Here is a 23,330-nt window from a genome sequence, read left to right as displayed (position 1 = left end):
TGGGGCAAGTTATAAGAGGGACAGATACGGAGGTGAATGGGGTGGCTCCCCAGCGGCTCCCCACAGAGCTACTTTTCTGTTGAGAGAAGAAAGCGCGAACCAGACAGGGGTGGGGGGGGAGAAGGGGCGACGGACGGCTGACAGCTAAGCTGGAGGAAGCGCCCAGGATGGCAGGGGCGGGGTGGAGGCCGCTGCGTGAATAAAATAGGTGGCCCCTCCCTGACGACTCTGTCGGGAACCCTGGGCCGTGGGGGTGGGGGGGATGGGGTGAAGTCTTTGCCTTATCCACATTCTTTTGCACAGTTTGTCATCCCAACTGAGCTGCAAGGAGGCTGGGTATTAAAAACCTAGCTGAGAAGAAAATTAGGAGTTGGAGTGTGGGGGGGGGAGATATGGGGTGTGGGATGCTATGGGAAGAGGACCCTGGGCTTGCTGCGCCCCCATCTTTTTTTTTTTTTTTTTTTTTTTTGGTGTCTCCTCTTTGGCAGGGAGAGGGCAGCTGCTATCCCTGGTTCCCCAAGCCCAAGGGTGATGGAGGGGGTGTGGGGAGAGGATAGTAGTTTCCAGAGGGGGTGAGACCATTCCAGGCTCACCAGAGGAGGTAGGGAAGATCAGCAGCTCAGGGCAGAGGTTCAAACCCCAACTCCTTCCTTTACTAAATCAATCTGCTTCCCAGCCTTGTTAAAATGGATTTAGGTAGTGGGGGGACAATGGGGAGGGGGACAAAGATAGAGAAGGGAGGGAGGCACTGGTGGAACTTAATATTTTAAATGGTTTTCTTAAAAATTTTAACAAGTAGCCCTCTGAATGTCACTAAAATGTCTCCTTTCCCTGGCAGGATTGCTCTGGAGGGGAGGTTGGCTTTTCTGTTTGTCCTTAGCCAGCAGTGCCTGCAGTTTTGTGGGGGAAGCTAAGCTTGGGCCCCTCTTTCCACATGCTGTCCCTGGATGTGCCAGCAAGGACTGGTCTGACTGGGGCTGAGAAACTCGTTTAAAATAGGCAGAAGTGGGCTGGGGTGGGGGGGCCGTGGGGGAGGAGGGAAGGAAAAGCAGTAGAGGGGGCAGGAGGGGTGAGGGGGAGCAGCTGGTGTTTCTGTCCGCTGAAAATCTGGGCTTCCTGCTCCCCCTATCCTGGAGGGCGGGGGTAGGGGTGAAAGTAGATGCAAGGAACTCTGGAGCCCTCTGGCTGTTCAATCCAACCCTCCCCACCCACCCCCACCAAAAAAAAAAAAAAAAAAAGAAAAAGAAAATCCGTGGGGGCAGAGGCACACCCCTAAAACTCAGAAAACTCTTTGCCACACTTCTCGTTGATGGAGACCCGGATCTCTTCCTCCTCGTAGTCGTCAAAGTTACTCGTGTCCCCAGGGCCTTTAAACTTTGGTATGAAGGGAGCTTCCACCTGGAGAGGGATCAAAAACCACCCAGACCTCAGTAGTCAACAAATTTGTAATTACAACAATAAATGTGAGCAGCCTAATTTTCATGAGATACTTACTTTGGCCCAGGCCCATACTTAGTATCAGGGTGAAACCTCCTCTCAACAAGCCAAGACTCAGGATAGTCAACCCACTGGTGGGGAGATTTATTTCCAGAGAGGAGCGTTTTCTGCCTAAGGTCATGGAGTGGCTAAAGGAGCCCCCAAACCCATTTTTAGGTTCTCCATTGGCACCAAGCTGCCTTCTTTGGGCCGTCCCTGAGTTGGCTGCCTATTTCCAGGTTGCTCTGCCCTCTCCTTCAGCCACCCTCCTGGACTCTTGACATCCTCTGAAACCCTTAGACACAATGGGGAGGGAGAGCACACCTTCCTCTGGTAGATGGCAATCCAGTCAGTTGTGGCGAACCACTTGTGGTTCTTGATGTCATTGACCCCGTTCTTGAGGTTTCCGAAGCGCTTGGTGAGGTCCACCTGTAGGAGGTTCCGCAGCAGGTCTTTTAGGTCTGAGCTGAAGTGGGATGGGAACCGGACCTGGAGAAGGGGATACAGAGGCAGTGTCTGGTCAGAGGCTATTTTCTTTTTCTTTTTTGGGCAAGGTGAGGAAACCCAGAACACTGCCCTCCCCAGGCAGAAGTCCTCAAACTTGAAAGTGCATCAGAAACCCCCTATGGAGACACAGCTTATTGGGCCCACCCCTGCTGACTCAGGAGGGCTGGCTGGGGCTGGACAATATGCATTTCTAACAAGATTCCCTGGTGGTGCTGCTGCTGCCAGAGGGAACACTCTGAGGACCCTGGCTCTAAGGCAAGTGCCAGATGTTTCCCATTTCATTGATGAGGAAACTGAGGCTTGGAAGGGCTAAACAGTTTGCCTATGATCACACAGAGGAGCAAGATTCCATCTCAGAACAGTTGAACTCCAGAACTTGTATTCTCAGCTTCTGCTTCCTAAAGGATGTTGCTAAGGTCTGGAGACTTCTAAAATATTCACACTTATAAGAATGCGCTCTCTCTCTCTGTATACCAAAAGGCTCTTCTGTTCTTTAGGGCACAACTCAGCTCTCTTCTGGAAACTTTACCCAAATGCTCTGAACCCACAGTCTTATAGCTGAGGGGAGAAGTCACTGAATTTATGGCCAAAGGGACTGATTTCAAGTTCCTGCTATATCTCTCACATACTGTGTGACCTTGGCCTCAGCCCTTAACCTCTCTGGGCTTGTGTCTGCCTCCATGACATGGGGCAGATATCCTGGGGTTGCTGAGAGGTACGAGGGAGATAATACAGCTAAGGGTGCATGGGAACTGGAAAATGCTACAAAGAAGGGAGCTGTGTTCATCTCTTCTTCCACCTTGGAACCTTCTAGGGCTCTTTTTTTTTCTTCCCCATTCTGGACCATTTTCCTTGACAATTTCTGTTCTGCCTTGTGGCTGGCACCTCCTCTTTCCCTTTTAGTGATGCTCACTCTGTCTGGTACACAGTCTCCACTTTGCAGACAGGTGGCTGGATCCCTGTGTCCCAGGTAGGGAAAATGAGGCTTAGTGACTTGCCTGAGGCCTCACAGCCAGTGGCTACCAGAGCTGCTTCCTACCATTTCGTGGGGACTCTAGGCCAACTGGCAGCCCCTTGGGTGGAAGAAGCTGTGCTGGGGGGATTGGAGAGCTGGCAGTCACCAACCTCTCTTGTGCTCTTAATGCCTCTGACAACGGCTGCCCCCTCTTTGAGCTGCTCACACATAGGGGTGCCCCTTGCTCAGGGCGCTGACGTAACAGCGACAGAAGGGGGCTGATCCTGGTGCCTTGCCTATGAGAGGACTCACAGAACTTCCTAAGCACCTGTTCTTATAGTTTCACGGCCCCCCACCCCCAACCATCAGAGTTAAAGAAGTGTGCATTCGGGAAAGGCAATGGGGGCTTGTCTGTGGCCACACCTGGGATCCAAACACACTCATTTTTTTTTCTGCTGGAGACTTGGTGGAGACCCAAGCCATCTTGGGGAGAAGAACCCCCAGCTGGGCAGGGCAGGTTCAGTCAGTTAAAATGAGACTTGGGTCTGGGAAGCCCCTGAGATTTCAGCACGGGGGATCCGGGGGCTAACCAGGAAGGCTGCACCATGGCCTGGGGTCTGGCTGGGTGGATATCTAGACTTTTCCAATCAGGAACGGGGGCTCTACCGTGTGCAGGACAAGCTCGTGGCCTCACCTTCCCAGAAACAATCTTCTCGTAAATCTGGATGGGCTGGTCAGCGAAGAAGGGTGGGTAGCCAGCTGCCATCTCGTAGATGAGGACCCCCAAGGCCCACCAGTCCACTGCCTTGTTGTAGCCCTGGAGCGAGACGAGGCACTGGGCTCAGGAGGGGGTGTGGGCCTCTTGGGGGGTGGGGCAGGAAGGGCTAGGGAGGCACCTACTTTGCTCAGGATTATCTCAGGGGCCAGGTACTCGGGCGTCCCGCACAAGGTCCAGGTGCGGCCCTTCACACGCTTGGCGAAGCCGAAGTCTGTCACCTGTGGGCACAAGAGGGTGGTTGGCAATGAGGTGGGGGCAGTCTGGGCCACGGCCACCCAGGCCTGCCCCTGTCCTGGGCACCTGAATGTAGCCTTGCTGGTCGATAAGGAGGTTCTCTGGCTTCAGGTCCCGATAGATGAGATCCAGTGAGTGCAGGTACTCGAAGGTCAGGACAATCTGGGCCGCATAGAAGCGGGCGTGGGGCTCGCTGGCGGGACAACAGGGAGGGGGCCGGTGAGGGCTGGTGGCACCGCGACTCCCAGAGGAATGCACACCGAGCACGTGTGAAACCACCACCTCGAGTCATGATGCGTGAAGCTTCAAGATTTGTGGTGGGTGGAATGAAAAAACAGGGGGACCCGGAAAGGCTGCTTCCATATCCAAGCAAGCTGGGTCCTTCCCTGTGCACCCCCAGATGGTCTGGTCATATGATGCCGAGGTTCATGGCCTTCGATGGGGAGGAGGCCCCACGCCCAGGCCCGGGGTGGCAGGGGGCTGGGAGGGCCGGGGCATCCTGCCTACCTGAACCTTCCGATCCGCCGCAGGTGGGAAAACATCTCCCCGCCAGGCACATATTCCATGATCATGTATAAGTTCGAGTTGTCCTGTAGAAGGCAGTGGCTGGTCAGAGCCCTCCTTCCTAGAGCCCCGGGCCCTGCCCTTGCCCAGCATGGAGTCCAGAGATAGAAGAGTGATGGCCAGGCAGGCTCCCAAGAGGGAAGAGTTCCGAATGCCTGGCGCCCGCTTGCTGTGCTACGTCTTATCACATTCTGCCCGTGAGGGAGAAGGACAGGGGCATCTTGTGACAGAAGGCAAAAGTGAGGTTCATCTCAGAGGTATATTAAGGGGCCAGCCCTGGTCAGCTGTGAGCAAACCTCTCCAGGCCTTGGTTTTGTCATCTGTAAAATGGCACCAGGATCGGCAACAGAATTTGCAGGGCCCACTGTAAGAGTGCGGCCCCTTGTTTCAAGAGGATTATGAATTCAAGATGGCAGCAGTGGGTCGTACACCCAGGAAGCCCACCCTCAGAGACCTTTCCCAGCACTGGCAGCAAAGGCTTGGGATGACATAAAAGACAGCTCAGGCAAGGCACTCAGGATGCGCTTGTATCTGTCACGACAACCCCACGAGGTAGGGATCTTTAGCAACCTCATTTTACAGATGAGGAAACTGAGGCCCAGAAAGATCAAGTAAGCTGCCCGGGGTTGCACAGCCCAGGAAGTGGCAGAGTCAGGGTTTGGACCAAGGCCTCCAAGCTGCAGAGCTTGTGCTCCTGGCCATGGGTACCATTCTTATGGTGACTTGGAGGGACATTATCAAGGGGAGGTGACTCATCTGAGCTTAGCAAGCTAAAAAATAGCAGGTCCAGGAACTGAACTTGACCCTTTGGAGTCCCTCCCTCCAGGGGTCCTTTCTGCCCCATGACCTGGCAGTCATTAGTTATCTTCAGCCCCAGCCGTGCCAAGCAGCTCCCCTTCCCAGGGGGCTGCTGCTCCCTGCTATGTCCCACCTGAAATGGCATGGACTCCTCCACCCCCACCCCAGCTGTGACCCCAAACATCCCCTGTGGGGAGCTGCACCTTGAATGAGAACTCGAGTTTGACAAGGAACGGAAAATTGACTGCTTGCAGGATGCGCTTTTCGTTCAGGGTATGCTCAATCTGTTTCAGCTTCACCACCTGTGGGGTGGGAGGGGGGAGTAGACAGAGAGAAGGGGGCGTGAGGGGGAGCCTGTGTCCCTTGACATCCAGAACTAGGGGTGCCAGGGCCAGGCCAGTTCCTTTGGACAGAATCGCCAGTGTGCCCATGGCCTACAGGGCCCCTGGCTGGGTGCTGACAACCAACACAGCAAGGCTGAGTCCTGTCCTCACCCATCACACGGTCCAGACAGGGCCAGGAGACGTGAGCCACTGGGCCTCACAACCCAGAGCTGTGGTGGGGGAGTTCGGGGCCTGCGGAAGCCTAGACAACTCACCTGGCCCTGGCCTGGGGAAAGGGGAGTCAGAGAAGGCTTCCTGGAGGAAAGATGAAACCCAACAGACGCATGGGAGCAGCTGAAGGGTGGGGTGTTCAGAAACAGCACCCAGCAGAACCTCAGGCCACTTCTGTGGCAGCCTTTAGCTGTTTCAAACAAGGCACATCGAGAGCCAGGCGTGTGGCCACTCATGCAACTGTCACGGGAGCCCCTAAAAGGATGTGCAGTAAGTGTGTCTGCCAATTTGCAAGCCGAGTCACAGAGAGGGGAAGTGACTTGCCCAGGGTCACGAGGCCCAGCCCCCTCCGTCTGCTCCTAACCACCATGCTGGGCAATTTCTGTTTTGCTCATGGTCCAGTCCAGCCACGTGTGGCTGCTGAGTGCTTGAAATGTGGCCAGTTGACTGTGGGGTCATATTCATAATTTTCAGCACCTTTGCTTAAAATCTAAAAAAAGGGATGCTCGATTTAGTGATTGGAAAAACTTAAGCCAGGTGTGGGACAACTAGGACATGTGAATCTCTTTTCCCAATCTCTCTACTTTTTCTGTCATTGTGATGAAAATTTACCATCTGAATGGAAACAGTAAACCAAAGGGTAAGACACACAGGCTTTCAGAGTCTTGGTACAATGAGAGGAACACAGGATAACTTAGTACTAATATTTTTAAGCTGATTCTATGTTGACATGGTAATATGTTAGATACACTGGCTTAACTAAAACCCACTGCTAAAATTAACTTCACCTGTCCCTTCTTTTTTTAATGGGGCTGAAAGGAAATCTAAACCCACTGAGGTGGCTTGACTTGAATTGCAACTGGACAGTGTGATCTAGAGCACACATAAATTAGGGACCTGAAAATCTTTACAGAAAGAACGGATGTCCACAGGACTGCTGCTTCCTCCTCCAGGAAGACTTCCTAGATTCCCAGAGGCCGGTGAGGGTGCTGGCTCCTGCTGGGCACTTTCTGACCTGTATCCCAGCACTGGCTTCATGTGGGTGGCCAGCTGGGAGGAGGATGCCCTGAAGGGGGAGGCTGGCACCATGCTGCTTCTGGGTGCCAGGCAGCCAGGCTGGGCTCACCTTCTGTTTGTCAAGGATCTTCATTGCGTAGTGGTTCCCGGTCTCTTTGTGCTTCACCAGCATCACCCGCCCGAAGGAGCCCGTGCCCAGGGTCTTGATTCGTTCAAACTGATCCAACTGGGCAGTGTTCTGTGGGTGGAGGGGTGGGAGGGTCAGGGACCCCAGCAACCCAGAGGGCCTACTGGGCTGAGGTCTGGGGCCCCCCACCAGCAAGGGGTTGTGGCCCTAGGGGAGTGGGTGGCACAAGGAGGGTAAGGACAGGGCGTGGAAAAACAAGATGGCAGAGGGCACATTCTTTGCGGCGCGTGGCAGGGACCAGATCCGGCTCTGGCCTGGGGCCCAGGAGCGGCTGGCAGCTGTGAGGAGGGTAGGGGCCACCGGCTTGAGGGGGGGCAGCTGAGGCAGGGGATCATGGCGGGACGCAGCCAGGTGCCTGTGCCCAGGCCCCCATGGGTCGTGGGGCAGGTCTGGACCCTCCATGGGGGCCCTGAAATTCTAGGGCCCTTGCGCTGATGCTGATGGCGGGGCTGGGGCTTGACAGCTCGCCCCTCCTGGGGCTCTCTTCGCGGGACAGCCTTACCTGAGCGGGACTTTCCCATTTTTTAAGAAAATCTTCTTTGGCTTTGGCTAAGAACTCTTTCACTGAAAGAAAGAGAAGGGAGGGTTAGGCGAGGTGTGGCCCAGGTAATTTTGGGGGAGACCCCCATTTGTGGAAAGTGGGACGCAGTTGCCTTGGCCCAGAGTCCCAACTTATCCCAGTGCTTTTGGGGGTGCTCTGGCTGAGCCCGAGGGCAGCTTGGGGAGGCCCTGAGTTAGGTTGGGCCAGCTTCTCCTCTTCCAGGATGGGGGATCTGGTCTCAAATCTGTCCAAAGAGCTGGGAGAGGGTGACTCGGGGGTCACTCCCAGTGGGACAGAGAGCGGCACCCAGGCCAGCCTACCCCCACTCGCCCCAGTTCCGACCGACATTCCAGGGCCAGGGACGACGCCAACTGAGGTATTTATAGTCTTGGGATTTGGCTGCTCCTCCGGCCCCTTCTCCGGGGAGGCTGGGCCCCGGGTGGAGGCCTCTGGGGCTCGGGTGGCAGGCACCGTTTGGGGGGCTCAGCTGTTGCCCTGGCCCCCAGCTGGCCCCAGTCCTGCTTCGGTCAACGGGAGAACCCTTGTTCACTCCAGAGCTGGCTCAGGGGAAGCCACTTCTGTGGAGTCTTGCCTGATAACCCTCCACACACACACATATACGGGTCCCCCACGGCACCCCAAGGCGAGCACCAGCATCAGCATCAGCCTAATACTGAAGACATCCCTGCAGGCCCTGGGCCAGCTACTTCCCCTATACCTTCTCCTTTGATTTGCTCACCCACCTTCCTTTTAATCCATTCTCCTCATTTAACAGCCTGAGAAACTGAGGCTTGGAAAAGAGTCATTCTTACTCATGCTGAGAGGCAGCCTAGACAAGTGGCAGAGAGTTAAAGGAATAGGGCTTGGGGAAGATGCTGTTCAGAGGGCCTGATTGGCTGTGACTCGAGGCAACTGACTTCACCTCTCTGGCCTCAGTTTTCCTCATCTATAAAATGGGAATAATGATAGTAACGCTGTTGAGGAGAGGTTAGGGGATTACGTGAGTCAGTCTCTGTAAAGGGGGTGAAACAGAGGTCGTGTTTAGTGCCATTCATTTCACATTGAATCGGGGTAGGTATCAGGCACGGACAGAGAAGGGTGGCCGGTGCTCAAATCTTAAGTGTGCAGACTGATGAGCTCTTATTTAATGTGCCAGTCTTAATTCCAACCCAGCTGGGTAGGAGCCACTACCATGCTCCTACTGACTCTGAGCAAGGCTCAGAGAGGAGAACCCCACGCCGGGGTCATTCAGCCTGCCCTGCTGCCTCCTCAGTGAACTGCTTGGCTACCAACTCTGGTGCTGGTGGTGGTGTGGTGGGGTGACCCATGGACAGAGCAGTCCTCAACCCCCAAGTCTTCTTGGGGCAGATTCCACCCCAAGGGGCCCTGCATACCTGCAGTTGGGCCCTGCCCATTATCCATCCATCCCTACCTGAAACCAAGTCAGCAACCCTAGAGCCTCACAGGTGGCCACTGGCCTCCCTGTTGTCCCCAGGGTGCTCCTTCAGTGTTCAGAGAGAAGGACCCTCTGTGAGACCAGGAAGTGCCAGCTGAGAGGGGATGGCAGGGCCTCACCAGAGTCCACTAGACCTTCTCTGAGCCTGGGGGCTGAACCCCACCCAGGACAGCTTCCTCAGAAACCTACCTTCCTGGGACTCTCCCGTCCCCCAATACAAGGAACAGAGGAGTCTGGCTAATGAGAAAGCCAAGTGAAAGCCTGGTCCTGCTTGCCTCGTTTGTCTCAAATGTCCCCACAAGTGGCTCTTTCCTGACTCAGTGGCTGCCCATGGGTTTCCCAATGAGTGGTTGCCAAGGGTGCCTTGCTCAGCCCTTCTCAGGCCTCAAAGCATGAAGGATCCAAACCAAGTTCCCTCTGGTGCCATGGGGGCACTGCTGGCTTGCCAGCTTTGGGGAAGAGAGTGGAGAAGGGGAGCAGTGCTAAGAGAAACAGGTGGATAAAGAGGGATGATGGGGAGGGGCAAGGAGTAAACCCCAGCTGGTAGCCCCCACACTCACCTCTGCTTCCTGCCTCTTCCAGCAGAGGACAGGTGGGGGTGGGTGTGGTGGGGTGATCTGGGGCTCAGGGTGCTGGCTGTAGCTTGGGCCTCGAGAGGGTGTGGCGCAGGTAGCTCAGGAAACGGACAGCCAGGTGGGCCCAGAGTAAGAGCTGCAGCCACACCTGGAAGGTGGTCTCCGAATCCCCACCCTGGCCACTGCCTGACCCCAGATCCATCCCAGGCCACCCTGGGCTCTCCCTGGAATCCTCCCTTTGCAGGGAAGTCAGGAAAATCAGTGCCTTGGAGCCTGCTTCCTTGGGAGGGCCTCCGGGACCGCAGAGGAGGCGCTGGTTGCCACGGAAGCATTTAAAGGTACCTGCTCCTGCTGCCCAGGGCTGGCGGAGGCCCTCTTTGGCAGAAGGCGGAGGGGACACTCTCCCGAGGGTGTTCCTCCTGGCCCGACAACCCCACAGCGGGCTGCTAAAGCTACCTTCCTGTTCCAGGGACTTCGTAGTTCCCGAGATGCCAGGCCCTGCCTTCCTCAGTGGATGTGGGTCTGCTCAGAAGATGGCAAATGAAGTACCCAGGGTGGTACTCCCTGGGCAGAGGGGAAGGAGTTAAGGCCCAGGCAGTAGTCAGAGATTCCCTGGGGGCTCAAGAGGCTCCAGAGCTCCGTTAATTAGCCAAGAGAACAGCTGGAAAGAAATGGGGGTGGGGGGAGCACGAGCTACCCCTATCTCGTCCCCTGAGTTCCCTTCAAACTGGAACCCCCGAATCATCCTATTCTGAGAGAGTAATGGGTACATCTGGCTCTTTGTCTCGATCCCATGCGGGGGCGGAGAGGGGAGGGCATCCTGGGATGTCCTTGGCCTCTGTCAAACCTTGCCCAGTGCTTGGCTCTGCTCTCGGCCATGAGAGTCCAAACCGGAAACGAAAGGCTAAACCCAGGCGTGGGGGAGGGGGAGGCAGCCTTGACTATCTTTCCTCCTTCCCTCCAGATCCCAAAGAAGCAGGGGGGTCGGTGGCACCCGGGGTCCCTGCTGGCAAGAGGAAGTGACAGAGAAAGGGACAGACGGCTGGTTTCCTCCACACGGGGCTGCGAGCCTCGTCTGCATTCAGCTTGGGTGCACAGAGAAAACCCCATGTACCCCTCAAAAAACCAGGGCCATGGACGAAGACAGAAACCTAGAAAGTCACCCTGCAAATGGGAGACTAGAACAGCAGAACGCCAAAACGGGCCAGGGGCTTAGCGGTTCCTTCAGAAGGAGCCCAGCCCCAGAGCCCCCAGGCAACAATCTCAGGTCCCGCCATCCTCCAAAACCCTGGCTGTCCTAGGAGTTCCAGGGCTTGGGAACTCCAGTCTGGGCCTGGCCCCCTACTCTGGGATGGCTGATATCTCCAGTCTAACCAAGAATCCATGAACTAGGCCCCCATTCTGGACTGAATCATTTCCCATCCAGTGCTGGACCCCAAAGTTGAACTGGACCAACCCCTATTCTTAGGTGAACCCCAACCCTGGCCGGACTAGCCCCTATTTCAGACAAACCCCAACAATGGGCTGGACCCCCATTCTGGGAGGATCATCCCCCCTTGTCTGAACAGGACCATGCATACCCCGCGTTCTGCCCCAGGTCCCCCTGGTCCGGGGCTGTTAGTAAGCAGGGGTTTCCGGGGCCAGCCAGAGGACCACAGAGTCTTCCTCAACTCTGGCTACCCAGACCCTACCGCTACCCCTCCCTGACTTGGGGGACAGGGAGTGCCCGGAAAGTTGCTATAGCAACAGGGCACAGCCTCACCATCGCTGGAGTTGGAAGCCATCACTCAGTCTCCCTCTCAAGGCACCCGGGCTACGGTGGCTGGGAGGGCTCATGAGACCTGCTGCACCAGCTAGGCGGCCCATCCCAGAACCCTGCCCATAGGGGGAGCCAGGGAGTCATGGGGTGGGGGACAGGAAGAGAAACTTAACCTGGAGGCCAGAGGGTGCAGTGGGTGCAGGGGAAAGGCACATGGGCCCTGCACATGCGATTGGGATAAGGGAGGGGTTGCCTCGGTAGGACCCTCTTGGGCACCCATACAACTGCCAATACATGGGAGGTGTTTTGCCCTCATGGGCATCTGTAGGAAGTATGAGGACAGCAGTTCTTTCCATCCAGGGACCTGCCCTGGGCCTGGGTTCTCCCCCTCACCAGCTCTGCCCCTTCCCCTGTGGGCCGGCTCCCAGGGGTGTCTTCAGCCAGTGCCAGTCCTGAGACCTAAGTCCCACTTGGCTGCCTGTCCATAGGGCCTCCTGGGGCCGCTGCCCTCTCTTAATTCCCTCGGTGTGGCCAGAGCCAGGGGGCCTGGTCTTTTTTTGCCTGTCCTCTCAGTTTCTTATCCAGCCCCTGCCAATGGCTTTGGGCATCTCTGGGTGCAGCCCCCAGGCTCGTTCTAGATCCCCGCGGTCTTGGGAGGAGGCAGATCTGGTCCTGCTCTGGCACGAAGGCAGCACAGTGAGCTTCAGGATGCTGCACTGGTACCCTGTAAGACTTGGGCATTTGCCTCACCCCAGTGGGGTTGATGTGCAGCAGATGAAATTCAGGTGCCTCCCACAGGTGGGACCTGGCCACTGCCCCTTACCTCACTCTAGTAACAAGAGGGCAAATGCTAGTCTGATTTCATCCTCTCAGATTCAGAACTTTGAAGCAAAGGGGGGCTTTCTTCATCCTATTTCCTTGACTGGGAGCCCCTGTGAGCCTCCAGGAGGAAGTAAAACTTAGGGCATCTCCCAACCATCCCAATGGCAGCAGGTGAAATGATTTTAGGGGAGACATATATCTCATTTTTCGAGCTCCATATGTATTTGAATGTGTATTGGAGAAAACATAACTGGCATGGCAATTTCATTTTATATTACTGCTTAGGACAGGGTCAAATTTTACATGTGAACCAAAGTGAGTTCAAGTTTTATTTTAAATTAAGAAAATACGAACGAACAGAGCAAGATCAGGGAGATGGCCAAGAATGTCTGTGTTGGGTAATTTTGGGGTCCAGGAAGTTTGCTGGTAGGCAGATCTGGATGTAAATCCCACCTCTCTGACATCATCTTTGTCAAACTCAGTGAGCTCATTTGGGAAATTCAGGTAACAGCCGCTTGTTGTGAAAAACGACACGAGAAGAAAGAACTCGGAAACTGTTTTGCCTGGCACATCCCAGATGCCCAACAAGCAGGAGCTCTTTTTTGTCATGACTGCCCATTCCTGGGTATCCGGCCTGCACTCCGAAGGAATTAACAGTTCCTTCTGGAGCCTCTGATCTTTTTCTTGGGGATCCTTTTCCCTGTGTCTTTCCACCCCTCACCCACTGCACGTGTCTGGTATACCCTGAAGGTTTTCCAGGACTATGTCATCTCCCCAACTTTCAACCGGACCACTGTAATATATAGCTGCTGGCCTCCACCTTCCATCTCCCGGCTGGCCTCACCTGCTAGGGGCCCAGCACCACCCCCCTCCCTAGTCCCCTCCATGCTCATAGCCAGACCGTTCTTGGACACTACCCACCTGCTCCTCTGTCATCAAATGCTCCACTACAGGCACTTGCCACCCCGTACCCCACCCATCGGTGACATGTCAGGCCTCTCCGTGGCTGCCTGGCTCCTCTGAATTCTGCTACTTGAACCCATGTGGGAAAGAAGTTCCCAGGCTATCATACCTAGGTACTCCTGGGAAGGAGCAATCAGGGGTTCAGACACCGGGGTCAGAGACCAGGACCTGGGAAGACCATAGTTGAATGTGGGCTCCGTTTCTAGGAGGAGCTCCGACTATTCCTGGGTAACTGGAAGGGGTTCCCAGATGAAGTCCAGCTTTAGCCCTGGAGTGACAATTTAAGAGAGAGGAATTGGGGAAGGGGCTCAGGGCCACTTTGTAAAGCATTTCCAGATACATAATCTCTTTTTCTGTGTGGCCTGAAATGGTCAACAAAATCTGGGGGCTGGGAGTGAAAGAAACAGGCCTTCAGCTGAGCTCCAGGAATGATTAGAATCTATCTGGCCTTTGGCGAAGCGAATCACTAGGTGTCACCCACCCCTCTCCCCACTTGCTTCCCTCCCCTCCCCTCCAGTCCCTCGTCTCACCATCCCAGCTCAAGCAGAATGCACCCCTCCTTGCTACACCAACACACTCTTCACTCCCCAGTTTTCATCCAGAGCCAGGAGCCAGTGAAGAAGCCCAGGGGAAGTGGGTGAATGACTGAGCCTCAATTGTGAAACAACCATTTATTGAGGGGCCCTCCTGGGTGCCTAGAGCTCAGAGCTGCACAGTAGGAGATGGGAGGGGCTCTGCCACTGCCACCTCCCCTCCCCGCCAAAGAAGACGCAATGAATTCCAGCAAGAGCAGCTCAAACTTGGCTTTGAAGCACTGAAGCCAGTTCCCTAGGTTCATAAACAATCTGCTCCCCCAGCCAGGGACAGACGCTCACTTGGAGGAGGGAGCAGACAGGCAGAATGACATAGTGACAGGATGAGAGGGGCACAGGGACCCAGAAAGATCTTGCCCCCATGCCAAGTGACACAGAAGGGAAACACAATGTTGGAGATGGCCCTTGGAAATGCTGGAGGGTGGCAGAATCAGTTTGGGTTGGGGGGTGCTGTGATAAGGTGAAGGGGGGAAAGGCAGGAGAAAGATGGCGGGAGCTGGAGTGGGGGGAGGGGTGTGGTCAGCAAGTGGCCAAGGTCCCTCCGGGGTGTTGGAAGACCCCACAGCACTCCCAGAGCCGTAGGACCCCCGGGTCGGGTCTGGCAGTAGGTCCCACTAGTGGGAGTGGTGAGTGAGGAAGTGGGATGGGAATCTGGAGAGAGGGGCCAGGAAGGGAGGGGGATGGGGTGGTGACAGGGCCCATGTGGGGCCCCAGCGGTCATCCCGTGCCATGGGTGGCAGTGACAGCTGGGGATGGGGGCGGGGGCGCAGGCTTTGCAGAGGGGGGCGGGTCTCTGTGGGGTCTCCTCGGGTTCTCGGGCCCCCGCCGTGGACAGGCCGGAGAAAAGGGCGCTGGGGAGAGCGGGGCTGGCAGAGGAGAACGGTGGAGGGGCGCATGGGGGAGGGGCCAGGCGATGATGGGCAGGGAGGGGGCCGGCAGCGCAGGCCTGCGGCCGGGGTCACGGCCCGGGCACTCACCGCTCTCCTGCTCGCTGCCCTTCTTGGCGGCGGCGGCGTTGCCCATCGCGGCGGCGGCAGCGGCCCGGGCCGGTCCCGGAGCTGCGGCGCGGCGGGTGCTGGCGGCGGCCGGCGGCCCCGGAGCGCGCTGGGCGGCGGCGGGGGCGGCCCCTGGGGCTGGCTGCGCTGGCTGCGGCGCCGCGACCCCCGCCCAGCCCCTGCTTCCCGCGTCTCCCCGCGCCCGCCCGCCGGGGAACCTCAGCCCGAGTCCGCTGCTGCTGTCCGTGACGCCCCCGCAGCCCGCCGCCCATTGGCCGTCGCCGCCCTGACTGACGGCGTTTCATCGTCTCCCATTGGCCCGCCGTGGCCCTCTCGCACCGCCATTGGCCCGCGTGCCCGTGACGCGCGCCGCAGACGCGCGACCACTCGCGCATTCGCGTGGCCCCCAGCGGGGTGGGCCGAAGTGTCTGATTGGCCCGGACGGCCGACAGGGCCCGAGGCCCGCCCCGCGCGGCCGCCGATTGGTCGCGGCGCACGGGCCTGAGGGCTCTCCCCGCAGGCCGCCCGGTGTCACTCCCGGGGTGAGAGGGCGGGGCGGAGGCGCGGCCTCAGGCCTGAGCCCGGGCGGGCAGGGCGGCCCAGACAGGCGGGAGGCGCTCGCAGGCCCGGGAGGCGGCCCCTGAGGCGGCCCCGGGAGCGCCGCAGTCCCCCGCCCGCGCCCAGTGCGGCAGCGGCCACTCGGCCGCCCCGCCTGCCACCGTAGTTCACCTGCTGGGGGGAGGGGCGCGCCCAAGTCAGAGGTCGCCGGCTGGGGCGGAGGCCGGACCCCGGGGGCTAGGGCCAGCAGGGAAGGGCGCGCGGGGCTCGAGCGCTGATGAGTTCGTCTGGGCCCACGTTCCCGCCGCGTGGGCGCTGATATGGCCATCCCTGCTTTGCAGATGCGCAATTGCGGCTTGGCTGCCGAGTCCCTGCGCTTCAGCGCCGCTCTCGAGGGGCTCAGAGGATGGCCCACCCGCTTCCTCCTATCCTCCTGCAGGGTGCTCCTTTAAGACACAACCCAGGGCAGCTGCGTCACTCCTGCCACCCGAGCCAGGTCGTCCTAGGTGGTCGGGGCTGACCTGGACGTCGTAGGACCTTTAGCAGCATCCCTGACCGCCACCCACTCCATGCCAGGAGCAACCTACCCACTCCACCAGCTGTGACAACAAAAATCGTCTCCAGACATGCCCAAGTGTCCCAGTAGTAGAGGAAGGTCCAAGGTGGCAGGAGGGGCAGGGGCCTGAGTAAGCCAGCTTCCTCACCAGTTAGAGGGGCTTCAAATCGACAGCTGCTCTGCTTACAGACTTGGGCTGTGTTTAGGTGTCAGCACCCAGGCTGTGGTGCAGTCCCACTGGGGCACAGGAGCTCCTCTGGGAATTATAGGGAAATGGCTATCCAGTCAAACACCTCTACCCGGGGCTGTGGTTACACAGTAAGGTTAACTAAAATTTCATAAGTGTCTGTGTACTTGGATCATGAGATAAAAATTTACTTCTGCCAATAAGTCACATCTGAAAATTCCTGATTTGCTCTCTCTAAAACAGCTGGCTTGCTTAAGATTTGACAAAGAAACCCCTCCCCAAGTATGGAATACAACTATACAACCAATTACAACTGCAGTGAGGTGCAAACAAGGGGACCAGAGGGAGCCAACCCAATGGATGGGGTCAGAAGAGGCCACCTCCACTGTGACAAGGAGAGGGTGGACAAAGCTGCCTCAGCTCACCTGAAGCCAAGGCAGAAACAATCAGTCTGGATAAAATGCTTTTTATTTTTAGACCAAACGTTTTTAATATAAAAACCCTTTAATATACAAATGGCAATAGCCACAGCATCCATGTAGCAGCAAGGGGACTAGGGTGGGTGGCATACTAGGTGAGGGATGATTCCAGGTCCCTGCCCTTTCCCCTTGTCCGCAATCTCTCTGTGGCCTGTGAGTGAGTGGTTTCAGCAGAGAGCAGGTCGAGGCAACCAGATGCCCTCTTTGACAGGCCATCTGCCCACTGCTGCAGCCTTTAGGGAAAGGCACACCCAGGGAGAAAGGAACAGGAAAGTTCTGTTGTGAGCAAGGGGAGAGGCACTATCCTTGCTCAGCATCCTGCTGATCACACTTTAGGGCTAGAGGTTTTCAGGGGTTGCTGGATTGTAAAGAGCTAAAAATCCTCCTGGGAGGAGAGAGATTCTATCTGAGTCCATTTCCTCACCAAGATTCCTTGACTGTGACCCCAGCAAGGCAGCGAGAGTGGAGAAGGGGTCTGCTTAGATATTAGCAAGGGGAAGGAATGACAGAGCCTTTGGCCCAACATCAACCAAGGAAGATTCAAGGCCAGCCGGGGAGGCCTGTGGGAAGCAGCTTTTGGCTGACAGTACTTGAGGGAGCATGCTGGCACCATGGCAGGCAGGTGGGATTTGGAGTTTGGGAAGGGAGAAATGACACGCTTCAGGAAGAATAAAAAACTCAGGTACCTGTTCCTTATAAGTGGCAGGGATAGAGAAGTAGGAGATGGTCCTCTGGGCTGGGTCTGGGAGAGGCCCGAGGCCTGTCCTTTCGTTGGGGTCCAGTTTCACTGGCTTGGATGTGAGAAGTAGTCCCAGAGCCCTCCAGATGGCTCCCATGCCTCTCCAGGGGGCCCGGCTGCTCCTCCAGATGTGCTAGAGGTGGGCTGTGATCCCAACGGAGCCCTGGTAGGGCCTAGGTCCCTGCACTCAGATACAGTCCATGGAGTTCTCAGGGAGGAGGCTGGGGATGCAGCCGGGGAGGCCCAGGCCCTTGAGAGATGTGCAGCCAACGGGGAGGCCACAGCTCAGGGCAGGGTCCTGGCTCTCCAGGGCCTCCAGCTTGTCCGAGTTGTTGTCCCAGTTGATGTGGAAGCGGGTCACTCGGGGGTTGGATGCCAAGATGTTCCGTTGGAGCTGGGTTGGGAAGAGGAAGGTCAGCCCTTGTCAACCCCCACCACTCTCAAGAGTCAGGATGCTCCAGCCTCTGCCCCAAGCCCAGGAAAAGCAGACCTTGGTTACTGGAACTCCAGGGGAACTTGGGCACCATGATTTGGAATGGAACTCATCTAATCTTGTATACCCTGGGTGGTGCACCCCTGAGAAAAATGAAGGCCTTTTCCCCTCCTGCTGGAGTCAGAAGCTTGGCACTGTAAGAGCCAAGTAATATTTAAAAGGCTTTCCCAATTATAACAACTAAACTTCCCCCAACACAAGCACACTGGCAGTCTGAGGCAGAAAGTGTGGAGACAGCCTACCTGAGAGAAGTCTGGCTTTGGGGGTGGGTTCTCCCGCAGCTCAGGGGTGGGATACTCATTGTTGACATAATAGCCCACGCGGATGAACTCCTGCCCATGGTAGGTGCAGGTAATCAGGACCACGGTCACACCCACGGCATCCGACTCAGGGATAAGGGATGGATTGGGGGCCTCGGCCTGGGAGAAACAAAACCTGAGCCTTGGCACTGCAGCAGTATTAACCCGACATGATTCCTGAGCCATAGATGTTTACTGAGCAAAGAGCATGGAGCTCTGATTGCAGTTTACCATCTAATGGGGAAGACAGTTAACCACACAAGTGATTGTGACATTTTGCATGTGGCAGAGGTGTGGAAGAGGACTGAGGCAGAAGGCCATAGTGGTCAGCTGGAGAGAAGGGACCTGAGACTGGATGGGGCAGTAGAGACAGACAGAAGAGAACGCGTTGGTACAGTCTGGACTGGCTATGCAATCTGCAGAATTCAAGGCATACTGAATAGCAACAGCAGAGCAACTGACCCAGCCTGGGGCCCTATGAGACTGCCCAGGTCAGGCGCCCAAGAAGCTGACCTTGGTTATGGAGTGGGAAGGTGGTACACACTGCTGGACAGGCTCCAGGGTGGGTGAGAGTGCTAGGAGATGGGATGTGGGGACTGCAAGTGAATAGATCTGAGCAGTGGCTCTGTAATGTTTGCGTGCACAGAGAAGTACCTGGAGAGCTTGTAAAGTGCATTTCTGACAACCCAAATGACGCTGAGTGTGTGTGTTGTTTTGGGGTCGAATGAACGGCTCACATGGCTCACATACAGATCTGCTGTGGAGGAAGGGGAGAGGGCGGTGTTCGAGGGGACACTGGGCCAGAACTGGGAACCTGAACTTTTGGCTCCTGTTCCACTGTGTGCCTCTGGGTCCAAGAGGACGTTTCCGAAAGCCAAGGACCACCAACCCACAGCTCCGTCTTTCTTACCTGAAAGACAAACATGTGTCTCCCTGCTGGCACAGGGCCAACCAGCACCGAGTCCAGGATCTGATCAAACTCCTCACTCTCAGCTGAGCCCACATAAATGATCTTCCACTCCAGGTCTGCAAGGACATGGGGTCAGGAATTGGAAGAAGCATGGAGAAAGGCCACAGGCTCCTCGGGCTAATTTTAGACAGATCCTTAATGTATTTAGACAGCTCTCTATTTACTTTTTTTTTTTTTTTTTTTTACATGGGCAGGCACCGGGTATCGAACCCGGGTCCTCCTGGCATGGCAGGCAAGCCTGCCAAGCCACTGTGGCCCACCCCTTAATGTATTTAAAGACTCTTTTTGTTCTCATTATCATTTATGTTTAGGGTTACAGTTATTGTTAGGCTTGGGGTTTGGGTTAGAGCTAAAGTTAGTTTTTTTGTGGCTTAAGATTCTGATTCCCAAGAAGAGCTGACATCCACGAGCACTAAGTGGCAGGTGCTGTGGCCCTGAAAGCTAGAGTGGTGGTGCAATTTCTTGTGTGGCCCTGGCTTGGCCTGCACCTCTGGGGAACATCAGCCTCTCCAAGCCTGAGGGAAACCGTGTGGCAGAGGTTGATATTAGGAGGCGTGGGACGGAGGACAGCTGAGGGAGCCAGGACGTTTCAGGGCCAGTAGAAGCAGTAGCATCCTTTCACACACAGGGATGGGTGCCACCAAACTGAGACCCCTTGACAACTGGGTCTGGACGGCAGATTCCAATCTGGCAGGAGGGGGAGGATGAAGCCACAAGGAAGGCTGGCCGGTTCTTGGGCCTTCCAATTGGGCACCAGGTCATGCCTACCAATGGATACTCAGATGCCAGGCAACAGACACAGTAACTTGGGTGAACCCGAGTCCCTCTCCTGTACTCCTCCCAGGAAGAGGGGCCCTCCTCAGATGATATTAAAGGAAAATCGAATAGGCCCGTTGATCACTGGACATTCCCGATGACTGCTGCCTCCTGAGGGAGGTCCAAGCGTACCAGGAGCAAGGTCACCCAGTGTAGGGGAGCTTGGCAAGGGACCTCAAATTTCACAAGCTGTGATTTTTACAGGAAGCCAAGTCTCTTGGAAGCTGCACTGCTCCCTGGTCAGGCATCCCGCGTGAGCATCCAACTTTGGAAGCCGTGAACCCTGGAGTTTTGTCAAGCCCACACTGTTCCTTGACATACCTGCGTTGCATCCCCTCCTGGTATACTTGTACCCAAGCCCCTCTAGAACTCAGGAGTCCTCACAGGTCTGAAGGATCTGGGTAACACTCTGGCTCAGTAGGGGCCAATCTCCAGCATTGCCTTATTTGCAAGGAGAAAGTGAACTCTATTAACTTATTTTTGGTAGGAATCAGTGACACCACCAGAATCAAATTTGGGGGAAGAACAAAAAAACAAGCTAGCCCTGATCTCACTTACCCAAACCCAACTCTTAACTTTGGTATATTTCCTTCTGCCCTGCCCCATAACCACTGGGATCCTATATATGTCCATTTGCCAATGAGACCAAAACAGAGCTGGACCCAATGTATACAACAGGCGCTCGATGTTGTCTGACTGAAGTCAATAATTGTCAGCAAAACCTGCATAAAGACTGGATTGGTGTTGAGTAGGAGAGAAAACATACCATGAGGTGAGCCCACTGAGGCTCCCTCAACGCTGTCCAGAGAAACTGAGGAATTAACTGAGGGCCAAAGTTAGAGAATCTGATAGAATCTACCAACGACATGATGACTGAAGCAGGGCCTACAAACTAGAATTTGTTGAAAAGGGTTTCAAGCAGAGATGTACTTTAACGATTTCAATTCTGAATATAGAATAGAATGAAATGTGGGACAAAGTCACACACACCTCCACATCTACAGTTTACAGGGCACAATTACGCCCCCCCACCCCAACACTGGGTACCTAACCTTATGGGCAACTTCAAGGGTAATCTGAGTGCATGTATCACGGTGTCTTTATACCCTAACGTTACGGTCTAAGCCACACCTAAGATGGACCTCTGTTATCCCTGAAAACAAAACTAAAACCAATAATATGGCTAAAGATGCATAAAAAATCATTATAGCTCAACTAGCTGGAGTGTCTGTTCCCCAGTTGTTTTTGTTTTAATCTAGCACCTCTAGCAGGCCTTTTCCTATTTACCTTTTGTCTTTGTTCATAGCTACAGAGATGAGCCTTGGCCTTGCCACAGCTCTGGGTCAGAACATCTGGTTTCTATGACTTATTCAACCAGTGTCCGCTGAATTTCTCAAGAGGGTGCAGGGAACACATCTAATGTATTAAATGGGGACCCACACCTTGGAAGCGTCCACTTCCAAATGCTGAGAAAGACAGCAGAAGGAGTCTGGAGCCCTTAGGAAATGGGACAGCTAACCAACTAGGAGTTGTACAGCTCATCGGATTTTCAGTTTGCTGGTACTGAGAGGTAACAAGACTGACAGATTTCTCCAGGATTTCAGAGAGGGCTTCTGTTTGGGAGGCAGGAAACGGATTCTGTGCTTTGTGGGAAGAAGGCTAGGAAGAGGCAGAAAGCAGGTTTGCAGGTCTAAGTCACCGACGGCCCTAGGGTGGAACGAGGGTCTGGGTTTCCAGGCCAGAACAGGATTTCCAATCTGAGCTTCTCTGAACAAAAGCTCTATCATCTGGCTGTAATTATACCAGTGCCCCCGTCTCTGTTTTGAGAATCATGATTTGGCAATAAATTCCCCGGCTGCTCATGTTTATGTGTCACCTCTAATCTTACCACTGGGATAAGAGCAAAGAGGAAGAGCCCTGCACTCAGAACTCAGAGACGCACCATGGTCCCAACACTCCCACAAACTGCCTTTGCTGTCACTTCAGAGGAGTCATTCCATGTCCCTCTACTAAGAAATTTAAAATCAGCTTGCTGACTTTGGCCTTTCCTGCCCTGATTCCATATGCAGATTAGAAAAAAAACAATAGGTAGGAGCTTCCTAGGAATTAGAGTATTGGATAAGGACCTCAGAATCATTTTTAATTCCAGGAGCACAATCGGCTGAATGAAACCTGATATCCTGCCATCTGGGAAGGCGAATCCCTTAAACTGGCGAATCCCTTAAACCGCTAGCTCCTTATAGCTCCTCCTGGCTTTAAAATGAAATCTTCCTCAGTGTCATTCTACACTTTATTTATTTATTTACACCCTGCCTTGCTCCAAAAGGGATTTAACTTAGCCGATTCTCTAGTCACACATAGACTCCTTAATTTGAAAAGAAGAAAATCCAGGGAGACTCACCTACTGGCTCATCCCAGGGCAAATGCATCTCAAACAGCATCAGCTACAAGCAAATCCCAGCAGCAAGCTTTATAGGCAAAGTGCCCACCAGCCACCCAGTGGTGCTCCTTAGTAGACCCCGCCTCCCGGGTTTACAGATTTTTCACCCCCTCAACTGCTGCTGCTTTTTGTTTAATCACCCGGAGAAGTTCTCTAAGGGGAGAATTTCCTCCTGAAAGCACCACTTGCCTGAGAGCTAGTTAAAAGGCTTCTTGGGTGACCTTAGCCATTCGGTTTTAGAATTTTACAGCCCTTTTCTTGAAAGGTCTTTGTAGACCTTTCAAGGTCTACAACTGCCCCTCTAGTGGAGGCCTTATCACCACCGTCTTTTTTCTGTGGGAGTCCTCCGAGCCACCCATTTTCTACGTAGAGACCCTCTCAGCCTCTGTTCTTTAACCTGCTCAGACCCTGTGGCAGTAGAAGCCAGAGCTGGCCTTGGGAGGTCTCCAGGGGGAGGTCGGGCTTGGCCGTCGGGGGTCCCCACGGGGCGGGTGAGGTAGGGGCTGGCGGTGGGGGATTTCCACGGGAACGTCGGGGTTGGCTTTGGGGGCTTCCCTCCAGGGAGACTGGGGTTGGCCGGGAGGGGGTTGGTAGGGGGAATGGGTTCTTCACCGGGACGTCGGTGGTCTACCAAGGAGTGATCCTTGGGGGCCTCTTGACGGGAAGTGCGGGTCAGCCCGGCCGGGGGGGGGGGAGGCCCTACACAGGCCCAGCCTCACCGTCCGCCAGGGCCTCACTGCACTCGAAACTGATCTCGAACCGGAATGGGGTGTGGAAAGGACTCGGGTTCTCCAACACCGCCACATTCAGCACCGACACCTTGGCCATCGTCGGGCCGGGGCCGGGCCGCGTCCGTGTCCGCCGGGGTCAAGAGCGCAGCCCTCCCACGGACACCTCCTCAACCTCCTTAAGCCGACTGAAGTGCGCGCTTCATCCGCGCGCCGCCTTCAAATAGCCGGCCCCGCCCTCCGGCCAATCACCGCTAACGCTCCCCGGCGGCGCGAGCCCGCCCTCGGCCA

General features: G+C 55.5%; 3 protein-coding genes across 8 annotated transcripts; all 3 read right to left on the bottom strand.

Moving 5' to 3' along the window:
- Positions 1-433: 433 nt before the first annotated feature.
- Positions 434-14,836, bottom strand: PRKACA (protein kinase cAMP-activated catalytic subunit alpha). Of its 3 annotated transcripts, none has more exons than XM_077121600.1 (10): positions 14,757-14,836; positions 7,573-7,634; positions 6,993-7,121; positions 5,516-5,614; positions 4,458-4,540; positions 4,017-4,143; positions 3,839-3,934; positions 3,633-3,755; positions 1,801-1,965; positions 434-1,398 (listed from the first exon to the last, which is right to left on the bottom strand). In XM_077121600.1, the coding sequence occupies exons 1-10, from the start codon at positions 14,800-14,802 to the stop codon at positions 1,273-1,275; spliced, it is 1,056 nt and encodes a 351-aa protein (XP_076977715.1). In that variant the 5' UTR covers positions 14,803-14,836; the 3' UTR covers positions 434-1,272. The 3 variants fall into 3 exon arrangements, with proteins under 3 accessions (XP_076977715.1, XP_076977714.1, XP_076977716.1); XM_077121599.1 differs by lacking the exon at positions 14,757-14,836 and adding an exon at positions 11,575-11,644; XM_077121601.1 differs by lacking the exon at positions 14,757-14,836 and adding an exon at positions 11,405-11,507.
- On the bottom strand, positions 7,573-10,162 carry SMIM46 (small integral membrane protein 46). Its single transcript, XM_077121607.1, has 2 exons — positions 9,628-10,162; positions 7,573-7,634 (listed from the first exon to the last, which is right to left on the bottom strand). The coding sequence occupies exon 1, from the start codon at positions 9,842-9,844 to the stop codon at positions 9,692-9,694; it is 153 nt and encodes a 50-aa protein (XP_076977722.1). The 5' UTR covers positions 9,845-10,162; the 3' UTR covers positions 7,573-7,634; positions 9,628-9,691.
- A 1,689-nt stretch (positions 14,837-16,525) lies between the features above and the next one.
- Positions 16,526-23,266, bottom strand: ASF1B (anti-silencing function 1B histone chaperone). 4 transcript variants are annotated; one of them, XM_077121605.1, is made up of 6 exons: positions 23,031-23,137; positions 20,193-20,312; positions 18,996-19,111; positions 18,029-18,205; positions 17,541-17,687; positions 16,526-17,403 (listed from the first exon to the last, which is right to left on the bottom strand). In XM_077121605.1, the coding sequence occupies exons 3-6, from the start codon at positions 19,008-19,010 to the stop codon at positions 17,248-17,250; spliced, it is 495 nt and encodes a 164-aa protein (XP_076977720.1). In that variant the 5' UTR covers positions 19,011-19,111; positions 20,193-20,312; positions 23,031-23,137; the 3' UTR covers positions 16,526-17,247. The 4 variants fall into 4 exon arrangements, with proteins under 4 accessions (XP_076977720.1, XP_076977721.1, XP_076977718.1 ...); XM_077121606.1 differs by lacking the exon at positions 23,031-23,137 and adding an exon at positions 22,273-23,010; XM_077121603.1 differs by lacking the exon at positions 20,193-20,312 and having other exon boundaries at positions 23,031-23,266.
- Positions 23,267-23,330: the final 64 nt, after the last annotated feature.

This window comes from Tamandua tetradactyla, chromosome 11 (assembly GCF_023851605.1).
Source record: "Tamandua tetradactyla isolate mTamTet1 chromosome 11, mTamTet1.pri, whole genome shotgun sequence".
In the NCBI taxonomy this organism is placed as follows: domain Eukaryota; kingdom Metazoa; phylum Chordata; class Mammalia; order Pilosa; family Myrmecophagidae; genus Tamandua; species Tamandua tetradactyla.
The sequence above is the reverse complement of the archived record's forward strand: the minus strand, read 5'-3'. Positions and strand labels throughout refer to the sequence as shown.